Source organism: Argopecten irradians, chromosome 3 (assembly GCF_041381155.1).
Source record: "Argopecten irradians isolate NY chromosome 3, Ai_NY, whole genome shotgun sequence".
Taxonomy (NCBI): Eukaryota; Metazoa; Mollusca; class Bivalvia; order Pectinida; family Pectinidae; genus Argopecten; species Argopecten irradians.
In genome coordinates this window covers 71,198,996-71,211,313 of record NC_091136.1, presented here as the reverse complement: position 1 = coordinate 71,211,313, position 12,318 = coordinate 71,198,996, and the positions used below count along the sequence as shown (strand labels likewise).

At 40.1% G+C, this 12,318-nt stretch overlaps 1 protein-coding gene across 1 annotated transcript in view; it reads right to left on the bottom strand.

The window, feature by feature from the left end:
• Positions 1-230: 230 nt before the first annotated feature.
• The window catches only part of LOC138319453 (uncharacterized), a 32,391-nt gene continuing 20,303 nt past the window's right edge, over positions 231-12,318 (bottom strand). Inside the window, exons 3-6 of the mRNA XM_069262609.1 lie at positions 11,035-11,125; positions 10,424-10,753; positions 8,935-9,249; positions 231-1,390 (exon numbers count right to left, since the gene is read on the bottom strand). Of these exons, the coding sequence (XP_069118710.1) occupies positions 8,939-9,249; positions 10,424-10,753; positions 11,035-11,125 (732 nt within the window). The 3' untranslated portion in view covers positions 231-1,390; positions 8,935-8,938. The remainder of the gene's footprint in view (positions 1,391-8,934; positions 9,250-10,423; positions 10,754-11,034; positions 11,126-12,318) is intronic.

Sequence of the window (12,318 nt, the reverse complement as noted above, 5' to 3'; positions counted from 1 at the left end):
TTATCATTATCATAAACTACATCTAGGTCTCGATACTTTCCCAATGACTCGCCCCAATCAGCTCGATTTAACTTTGGATAAATAAATGTCATCATTCAAGGTCATTATATCCCGCAGATAAGTGCAGATCATTGGACCAAGGCCTCGTCAAAACGTATTGTTTAACGTTGTTGAAAGGTAACTTTTATTTGAAATATCCATATCCAATCTCAACGAAAACAGTACATGCATTTATAAATCATGATTATGGGGTTACCGGACAGTTTCTGATCTACAAATGTCGGTTGGGGTTATTTAAGGATTTGCTCTGATGAAAAGTCGATATTTTTTCTGATGACGAACTTTTTTCTAATATAGAGTTTTTGGAAACAGGAGTATATTGCCAAGTTGAAAGCCTCTGTACAGTGTAAGAAATGTACATCATTTAACTTGATTGTTGATTTTACCACCAGTCTACTTGATGGTAGATAACGAATGAAAACGTTGAAGTCTCGAATATGTGAATGCCACTTGCATGAGCCCTAAAGCAATTCTCATGTAAACCCTTTTTACAAAATAATCAAATTGTGATTTTTCAGTGTTTTCTTTATTTGCGATTTATAAAAATAAAATCAATAAATAAAAATCTCTCAAAATAACCATAAATAACAACAAAATAAGATTAGGAACCTATAACTGTCGTAGGTGAGCCCTAATAATCCAGTCAGTCTGTAACACACAAGTCTACAGGTCACATTATCTGTTAACTCCACTGCTAGAAAGTTCAGTCAATTGAATGCTAGGATTCATCTACGATAAAACGACCCTTCCAACCCACGTAAACGTGGTCCGGATACTGTTGTTGTCACGAGGGTAGAGAGGGTAATTTTCGTTGCCCAATCATTTAGAATTCTTAGAATCCATTCGGATCCAGTGTCGCTTAATAAACATGACGTCATGGGGACGTTCGTCTGGCTTTCAAAGCTCTAAACCTAGTTTTCGGAACTCCTTGGAAACGTGCGTTCCAAACTGTGTTGAGGCAAGTGTCATGGCACTGCGACCCAATTTAGATGCACTGATACATCATACAAACCCGGATAACATTGTCAACATTTGCTCTAAATTGATGTCCTTTGTCCAATGTGGGGTCCTTTTTATGGACCTCGGGGACATCACAAGCAGTTCTCAAACTACAGATCAGGTGGTAGAAGTGGTCGGAAGTTAAAGAGGCATGTTTTTATAATGAACATGGCCAAATCTGCAATTATTGTCCGCTTACATCAGCATGACGCAATATCCATGAGGTGAATTTATTGCAGTCCGGGTAGGTCCTGACGCGCGGACATCTAGAGGCCATCTTACCAAACAGCCCTAAATCCTAGAGAGGCTTTACAACGGGACCAATGGCAATCTGAAAACAAATAAGAAACTCATCTGTACACAAATAAATCCAACGACAAATTTAACCTATATAGCATTGTTTTATTTCATTTTTCTAGTGCGTCTCTAATGTTTTATTTTAGAATCTAATATGACCAGCAAGTGTCTCCCTAAACATCTGACGTGACCAGTAATTGTCACACCAAACATCTAATTTGACCAGTAAGTGTCTCACTAACATCTAACGTGAACAGTAAGTGTCTCATCAAGCATCTAATGTGACCAGTAAGTGTCTCACTAACATCTAACGTGACCAGTAAGTGTCTTACCTAACATCTAATGTGACCAGTAATTGTCACACCAAACATCTAATGTGACCAGTAAGTGTCTCATCAAACATCTAATGTGACCAGTAAGTGTCTTACCTAACATCTAATGTGACCAGTAAGTGTCTCATCAAACATCTAACGTGACCAGTAATTGTCACACCAAACATCTAATTTGACCAGTAAGTGTCTCACTAACATCTAACGTGAACAGTAAGTGTCTCATCAAGCATCTAATGTGACCAGTAAGTGTCTCACTAACATCTAACGTGACCAGTAAGTGTCTCACCAAACATCTAATGTGACCAGTAAGTGTCTCACCAAACATCTAACGTGACCAGTAAGTGTCTCACTAACATCTAACGTGACCAGTAAGTGTCTTACCTAACATCTAATGTGACCAGTAAGTGTCTCACCAAACATCTAATGTGACCAGTAAGTGTCTTACCTAACATCTAACGTGACCAGTAAGTGTCTCACTAACATCTAATGTGACCAGTAAGTGTCTCACCAAACATCTAATGTGACCAGTAAGTGTCTTACCAAACATCTAATGTGACCAGTAAGTGTCTCATCAAACATCTAACGTGACCAGTAAGTGTCTCACTAACATCTAACGTGACCAGTAAGTGTCTTACCTAACATCTAATGTGACCAGTAAGTGTCTCACTAACATCTAACGTGACCAGTAAGTGTCTCACTAACATCTAACGTGACCAGTAAGTGTCTTACCTAACATCTAATGTGACCACTAAGTGTCTCATCAAACATCTAACGTGACCAGTAAGTGTCTCACTAACATCTAACGTGACCAGTAAGTGTCTCATCAAACATCTAACGTGACCAGTAAGTGTCTCACTAACATCTAACGTGACCAGTAAGTGTCTCACTAACATCTAACGTGACCAGTAAGTGTCTCACTAACATCTAATGTGACCAGTAAGTGTCTCACTAACATCTAATGTGACCAGTAAGTGTCTCACTAACATCTAACGTGACCAGTAAGTGTCTTACCTAACATCTAATGTGACCAGTAAGTGTCTCACCAAACATCTAACGTGACCAGTAAGTGTCTCATCAAACATCTAATGTGACCAGTAAGTGTCTCACTAACATCTAACGTGACCAGTAAGTGTCTTACCTAACATCTAATGTGACCAGTAAGTGTCTCACCAAACATCTAATGTGACCAGTAAGTGTCTCACCAAACATCTAATGTGACCAGTAAGTGTCTCACTAACATCTAATGTGACCAGTAAGTGTCTCACTAACATCTAACGTGACCAGTAAGTGTCTCACTAACATCTAACGTGACCAGTAAGTGTCACACCAAACATCTAATGTGACCACTAAGTGTCTCATCAAACATCTAACGTGACCAGTAAGTGTCTCACTAACATCTAACGTGACCAGTAAGTGTCTTACTAACATCTAACGTGACCAGTAAGTGTCTCACTAACATCTAACGTGACCAGTAAGTGTCTTACCTAACATCTAATGTGACCACTAAGTGTCTCATCAAACATCTAACGTGACCAGTAAGTGTCTCACTAACATCTAACGTGACCAGTAAGTGTCTCATCAAACATCTAACGTGACCAGTAAGTGTCTCACTAACATCTAACGTGACCAGTAAGTGTCTCACTAACATCTAACGTGACCAGTAAGTGTCACACCAAACATCTAATGTGACCAGTAAGTGTCTCACCAAACATCTAATGTGACCAGTAAGTGTCTCACTAACATCTAATGTGACCAGTAAGTGTCTCACTAACATCTAACGTGACCAGTAAGTGTCTCACTAACATCTAACGTGACCAGTAAGTGTCACACCAAACATCTAATGTGACCACTAAGTGTCTCATCAAACATCTAACGTGACCAGTAAGTGTCTCACTAACATCTAACGTGACCAGTAAGTGTCTTACTAACATCTAACGTGACCAGTAAGTGTCTCACTAACATCTAACGTGACCAGTAAGTGTCTTACCTAACATCTAATGTGACCACTAAGTGTCTCATCAAACATCTAACGTGACCAGTAAGTGTCTCACTAACATCTAACGTGACCAGTAAGTGTCTCATCAAACATCTAACGTGACCAGTAAGTGTCTCACTAACATCTAACGTGACCAGTAAGTGTCTCACTAACATCTAACGTGACCAGTAAGTGTCACACCAAACATCTAATGTGACCAGTAAGTGTCTCACTAACATCTAACGTGAACAGTAAGTGTCTCATCAAACATCTAATGTGACCAGTAAGTGTCTCACTAACATCTAACGTGACCAGTAAGTGTCTCACTAACATCTAACGTGACCAGTAAGTGTCTCACTAACATCTAACGTGATCAGTAAGTGTCTCACTAACATCTAACGTGACCAGTAAGTGTCTCACTAACATCTAACGTGACCAGTAAGTGTCTCACTAACATCTAACGTGACCAGTAAGTGTCTCACTAACATCTAATGTGACCAGTAAGTGTCTTACCTAACATCTAACGTGACCAGTAAGTGTCTCATCAAACATCTAATGTGACCAGTAAGTGTCTCACTAACATCTAACGTGACCAGTAAGTGTCTCATCAAACATCTAACGTGACCAGTAAGTGTCTCACCAAACATCTAACGTGACCAGTAAGTGTCACACCAAACATCTAATGTGACCAGTAAGTGTCTCATCAAACATCTAACGTGACCAGTAAGTGTCTCACTAACATCTAACGTGACCAGTAAGTGTCTTACCTAACATCTAATGTGACCAGTAAGTGTCTCACTAACATCTAACGTGACCAGTAAGTGTCTTACCTAACATCTAATGTGACCAGTAAGTGTCTCACCAAACATCTAATGTGACCAGTAAGTGTCTCACCAAACATCTAATGTGACCAGTAAGTGTCTCACTAACATCTAACGTGACCAGTAAGTGTCTTACCTAACATCTAATGTGACCAGTAAGTGTCTCACCAAACATCTAATGTGACCAGTAAGTGTCTCACCAAACATCTAATGTGACCAGTAAGTGTCTCACTAACATCTAATGTGACCAGTAAGTGTCTCACTAACATCTAACGTGACCAGTAAGTGTCTCACTAACATCTAACGTGACCAGTAAGTGTCACACCAAACATCTAATGTGACCACTAAGTGTCTCATCAAACATCTAACGTGACCAGTAAGTGTCTCACTAACATCTAACGTGACCAGTAAGTGTCTCACTAACATCTAACGTGACCAGTAAGTGTCTCACTAACATCTAACGTGACCAGTAAGTGTCTTACCTAACATCTAATGTGACCACTAAGTGTCTCATCAAACATCTAACGTGACCAGTAAGTGTCTCACTAACATCTAACGTGACCAGTAAGTGTCTCATCAAACATCTAACGTGACCAGTAAGTGTCTCACAAACATCTAACGTGACCAGTAAGTGTCTCACTAACATCTAACGTGACCAGTAAGTGTCACACCAAACATCTAATGTGACCAGTAAGTGTCTCACCAAACATCTAATGTGACCAGTAAGTGTCTCACTAACATCTAACGTGACCAGTAAGTGTCTCACCTAACATCTAACGTGACCAGTAAGTGTCTCACTAACATCTAACGTGACCAGTAAGTGTCACACCAAACATCTAATGTGACCACTAAGTGTCTCATCAAACATCTAACGTGACCAGTAAGTGTCTCACTAACATCTAACGTGACCAGTAAGTGTCTCACTAACATCTAACGTGACCAGTAAGTGTCTCATCAAACATCTAACGTGACCAGTAAGTGTCTTACCTAACATCTAATGTGACCAGTAAGTGTCTCATCAAACATCTAACGTGACCAGTAAGTGTCTCACTAACATCTAACGTGACCAGTAAGTGTCTCATCAAACATCTAACGTGACCAGTAAGTGTCTCACTAACATCTAACGTGACCAGTAAGTGTCTCACTAAACATCTAACGTGACCAGTAAGTGTCACACCAAACATCTAATGTGACCAGTAAGTGTCTCACTAACATCTAACGTGACCAGTAAGTGTCTCATCAAACATCTAATGTGACCAGTAAGTGTCTCACTAACATCTAACGTGACCAGTAAGTGTCTCACTAACATCTAACGTGACCAGTAAGTGTCTCATCAAACATCTAACGTGATCAGTAAGTGTCTCACTAACATCTAATGTGACCAGTAAGTGTCTCACCAAACATCTAATGTGACCAGTAAGTGTCTCACCAAACATCTAACGTGACCAGTAAGTGTCTCATCAAACATCTAACGTGACCAGTAAGTGTCTTACCTAACATCTAACGTGACCAGTAAGTGTCTCACCAAACATCTAATGTGACCAGTAAGTGTCTCACCAAACATCTAATGTGACCAGTAAGTGTCTCATCAAACATCTAATGTGACCAGTAAGTGTCTTACCTAACATCTAACGTGACCAGTAAGTGTCTCACCAAACATCTAACGTGACCAGTAAGTGTCTTACCTAACATCTAATGTGACCAGTAAGTGTCTCACCAAACATCTAATGTGACCAGTAAGTGTCTTACCTAACATCTAACGTGACCAGTAAGTGTCTCACCTAACATCTAATGTGACCAGTAAGTGTCACACCAAACATCTAATGTGACCACTAAGTGTCTCATCAAACATCTAACGTGACCAGTAAGTGTCTCACTAACATCTAACGTGACCAGTAAGTGTCTCATCAAACATCTAATGTGACCAGTAAGTGTCTCATCAAACATCTAACGTGATCAGTAAGTGTCTCACTAACATCTAATGTGACCAGTAAGTGTCTCATCAAACATCTAACGTGACCAGTAAGTGTCTTACCAAACATCTAATGTGACCAGTAAGTGTCTCACCTAACATCTAACGTGACCAGTAAGTGTCTTACCTAACATCTAATGTGACCAGTAAGTGTCTCACCAAACATCTAACGTGACCAGTAAGTGTCTCACTAACATCTAACGTGACCAGTAAGTGTCTCACCAAACATCTAATGTGACCAGTAAGTGTCTTACCAAACATCTAATGTGACCAGTAAGTGTCTCACTAACATCTAACGTGACCAGTAAGTGTCTCACTAACATCTAACGTGACCAGTAAGTGTCTCATCAAACATCTAACGTGACCAGTAAGTGTCTCACTAACATCTAACGTGACCAGTAAGTGTCTCACTAACATCTAACGTGACCAGTAAGTGTCTCACTAACATCTAACGTGACCAGTAAGTGTCTTACTAACATCTAACGTGACCAGTAAGTGTCACACCAAACATCTAATGTGACCAGTAAGTGTCTTACCTAACATCTAATGTGACCAGTAAGTGTCTTACCTAACATCTAACGTGACCAGTAAGTGTCTTACCTAACATCTAATGTGACCAGTAAGTGTCTCACCAAACATCTAATGTGACCAGTAAGTGTCTCATCAAACATCTAATGTGACCAGTAAGTGTCTCACTAACATCTAACGTGACCAGTAAGTGTCTCACTAACATCTAATGTGACCAGTGTCTCATCAAACATCTAACGTGACCAGTAAGTGTCTTACCTAACATCTAATGTGACCAGTAAGTGTCTTACCTAACATCTAACGTGACCAGTAAGTGTCTTACCTAACATCTAACGTGACCAGTAATTGTCTTACCTAACATCTAATGTGACCAGTGTCTCATCAAACATCTAACGTGACCAGTAAGTGTCTTACCTAACATCTAACGTGACCAGTAAGTGTCTCATCAAACATCTAACGTGACCAGTAAGTGTCTTACCTAACATCTAACGTGACCAGTAAGTGTCTCACCAAACATCTAATGTGACCAGTAAGTGTCTCACTAACATCTAACGTGACCAGTAAGTGTCTCACTAACATCTAACGTGACCAGTAAGTGTCTCACTAACATCTAACGTGACCAGTAAGTGTCTTACCTAACATCTAACGTGACCAGTAAGTGTCTCACTAACATCTAACGTGACCAGTAAGTGTCTCACTAACATCTAACGTGACCAGTAAGTGTCTCATCAAACATCTAACGTGACCAGTAAGTGTCTCACTAACATCTAACGTGACCAGTAAGTGTCTCACTAACATCTAATGTGACCAGTAAGTGTCTCACCAAACATCTAATGTGACCAGTAAGTGTCTCACCTAACATCTAACGTGACCAGTAAGTGTCTCATCAAACATCTAATGTGACCAGTAAGTGTCACACCAAACATCTAATGTGACCACTAAGTGTCTCATCAAACATCTAACGTGACCAGTAAGTGTCTCTCACTAACATCTAACGTGAACAGTAAGTGTCTCAAAACATCTACGTGTCTCATCAAACATCTAACGTGAACAGTAAGTGTCTCACTAACATCTAACGTGACCAGTAAGTGTCTCATCAAACATCTAACGTGACCAGTAAGTGTCTCACTAACATCTAATGTGACCAGTAAGTGTCTCACCAAACATCTAACGTGACCAGTAAGTGTCTCACCAAACATCTAATGTGACCAGTAAGTGTCTCACTAACATCTAACGTGAACAGTAAGTGTCTCATCAAGCATCTAATGTGACCAGTAAGTGTCTCATCAAACATCTAATGTGACCAGTAAGTGTCTCACTAACATCTAACGTGACCAGTAAGTGTCTCATCAAACATTTAATGTGACCAGTAAGTGTCACACCAAACATCTAATGTGACCACTAAGTGTCTCATCAAACATCTAACGTGACCAGTAAGTGTCTCATCAAACATCTAACGTGACCAGTAAGTGTCTCACTAACATCTAACGTGACCAGTAAGTGTCTCACTAACATCTAACGTGACCAGTAAGTGTCTCACTAACATCTAATGTGACCAGTAAGTGTCTCATCAAACATCTAATGTGACCAGTAAGTGTCTCACTAACATCTAACGTGACCAGTAAGTGTCTCACTAAACATCTAACGTGACCAGTAAGTGTCTCACTAACATCTAATGTGACCAGTAAGTGTCTCATCAAACATCTAACGTGACCAGTAAGTGTCTTACCTAACATCTAATGTGACCAGTAAGTGTCACACCAAACATCTAATTTGACCAGTAATTGTCACACCAAACATCTAATGTGACCAGTAAGTGTCTCATCAAACATCTAACGTGACCAGTAAGTGTCTCACTAACATCTAATATGACCAGTAATTGTCTTTCCTTACATCTAATGATAATCTGATCAATAATGTCTTGGAAAGTTCCACCAAATTGTTGCTTACCCAACTAGCCGTTAAACTCGTTTCGAATGTTGCCCCTCCTTCGGCTTTTTGACCTCTTTTTGCTTTTTCGTCTTCTGTAGATATTGTGGGATTTCCTCATGCATTGTCTTTTGCAATGTCGACGTTTCCGGAAGTAGTTACCAGAAGATGTTTTGCAAGCCTTGACTCTTACGCACGTGCCCTTCTCGAGACTGAAATGCCATCTCAGAACAGTCCTGCCTCTACACCTGCTGGAGTCGTCTAAACGGAGCAGACATATGTTGGTTTCATTACTGGTTTCTCTGGAAGGCTTTCGATGACGTCTGCCCACAGTTTCTACAAAACGGCGAAAATCTTCTTGTATAATTCTATATAACGAAGTTAACAATCTTTATACTAACGTGGAGATATATTTGAATTAGTCAAACAGCCAACTACTGGACCTTTATTTATAACTTTATCCGCTTTTAATGGGGTTACATTCCATGCAGTAAAACAAGATCGGTGTATATCATACTCGCGACCACAACCTGGGAGATAAATGACGACCAGCTGTGATGAATGGTTTGATCTTCCGTTAATACGCGGTGTATAGATAACATGTAATTATCTGGTGCACCTATATAAAGCTATTTTACAATTCTGTAATAGGGGGCGTGACAACCCGGGCCCGATAATTAATATAAGGGATTCGACATACACCTAGTGGCCAGGCTTGGTGGTGATAATGCACTTCACTTCTTCCAAACACATTCCATCGACGATCAATGGAATGAAATGTTTGTCGCGGTGTAGGCCGAGTTCAAAGCCTTTTTTTCGTATAAATGTTGGCGCTGTTTATCGCGTAGTATGTGCCTCGTCATGGTGAGAGAAAACATACGTGTTTCGCATGCCTTTCATACCTGATGATTTAGCGATTTGTGTTCAATGTTTAACTGTGTTACTTCAGTTGGCCACGCATGGACACTTCTGATCCTTTCAATTTGACAAGACAGACAAATATAAACTGACATTGATAATAAACAGTAATCATAGCCTGGCGGCCACTAAACAGTAATTATTGTGGACATGACTGGCCGCGTGTCATTAACCCTGGCGGACACGCGTGCTGCTATGGCCAACAGTGTTCTGGGAGTATAGAGTCTATAGAAGCCCGAGTTGTCTCGATCTCATATTAGGGCGATGACATAGCAAATATGCTATGTATACAACTGGTTTTATTGACAGGTTTCACACATCACGACAATGAAATCACAGCTCGGGTCTGGTATATATGTAACAGGAAAGGAGAAAATGTAGCGGCTAGACCGGGATTCGAACCCGGGACCCTCCGAACACTAGCCGAGTGCTCTACCGACTAAGCTACCTGGTCACCGATGATCGACCCAGTCCAATCCCGCTACATATACATGAATAACATTTTACTTTCCACTTATTCATTTCAATGTTATTATTTTCATATAGCTATTTTTGCTAAGATTTGGGATAATCACTATCGGATATATTTTACCTTTGCTTGACTTTGACGATATGCAAGTCCTTTTGCAATCTTTCCGGCGTCGGAAGTTGTTTCCCGCAGTTTGACATCCACGGAACCTGAGACACATGCCTTTGTTACTGTTGAAATAGTACCTCTTCTCCTTCCGGTCACACTTCCATGCTTCCGGTGGCGGCTGATCTACGCATACATCTATGACGTCATCAGGAGTGGTGCCAACAATGGTGGTACCAGAGTCTTGCTGAAGAGCATCGACATCGAAGACTTCATTATTTGTAAGGGCTCCGGAACCCCTATTGAGCCCCATGGAATTAGAAACATCTCTTGTGGTAGATCTCTCGTCTGCTCAAAAATATTATTTTTAGAACAATGAATAAATTGCATCAATAATAGAAAACACAATTGATTTCGATTACATCTACTAAATACGACCGCCCACCTGAGAATGTTATACTTCAACATAAGATTAAACGGCTTTAATACGGATAGACTTTCAGCATCATCATTTTCTGCAAACTTGGGTATCTTACACATATCGGACATTTTTGCCATGTAAATTGATTTTTAACATGTTACTATGGAGGTTTAAGGGTTAAAAGGTCAAAATTTACGACAATACTAACCTTCACATAGCGCTTCGTGATTACAAAATCCGCCGATACAGTTCTTGGCTTTCTTGATGACACAGACAGTTCCTTCAAAGCAGAAGACATTCTGAAATAGACAGCAGTACGTGAATTGCCGACACTTGTCAAATACAGATTCAATTTCATTTTGGCATGTTGGTAAAAGGCAGAACTACGCTGATTAATTTGTGTAAAGCATGTTTGTCTAGTCCTGTTAGACAGCCAATACCTCCCGTCATTGGACTAACAACAACACAACTTTGTGACAGTTGGGAATTGGTTTGTGACTGGAAACTGATTGCACTCCGAGGTAGAACGACTCCGAGGTTGGCGCATTGTACTTTAGCCCTGGGATCTATCTGTCAAGGTCATAAACGTGACGTGAACTAAAGGAGACAAATCTTCGTACAGCATTTAGGTTGTGAGAAAGAATTCACTCTTTCATAAGACATTGAGAGTAACATCAGGGGATACACACGTGTAATTTAACGTCTTTAGGTTATCAAACTTTCGTAACAACTCGAAATTAACAACAAAAAGCATCGAACATTTGTAATACTTCGGGGTTGATATCAGAAACCGTACCAAAGGAAACCACCAGACATTTGTAATACTTGGGATGTATAACATGGACGTCTATGTACGTTAATGTGGCGGACATTTTATACACGTGTTACGGAGATACATGTAACATAGCTCTTTGACATTCCAGCTTTCCGTAATCTCCCATTGCAAGGTAGATAGGTAGACGGTCGTAAGCAGGAACAAGGCATAGAACAGGGGTCATACCAGTACACTAGTGGCCAGCTGACAATCAATATCAACCCAGAGATGGAATCTGATGGTTCATAGATTCTATATAAATACAGCTATATCAATAGGAAAGGTGCCAGAGTGTTGAATTATCGTTTGTCACGGGGACTATGTAGACATATGTGTTAAAGTTTATAGAAAACGTACAAACTGTAACCAGTACATAAACTATCACTGATAGCGGGACGATTATTACAGTAAAATGGTACACAATTATGCGTAAGTGGATAATCACTTTCTCATTTTATCAAGAAGCATCATTCAGTGTGTATTGAATGAGCGCTCTGTCCATCGCCAGATAAAACAGTCGTAAACGTTTGGTTATAAGTAAATAAGTGTCTGTTGTTGAGCGCACCTGGGCCCTCGTGACAGAAGCTAACCAGATCGACCATTACACGGCAGATACAGGTAACTATTATACCACTATAAAACTACAATGTGAAACAAGAGATGGGGTGCTGAATACCA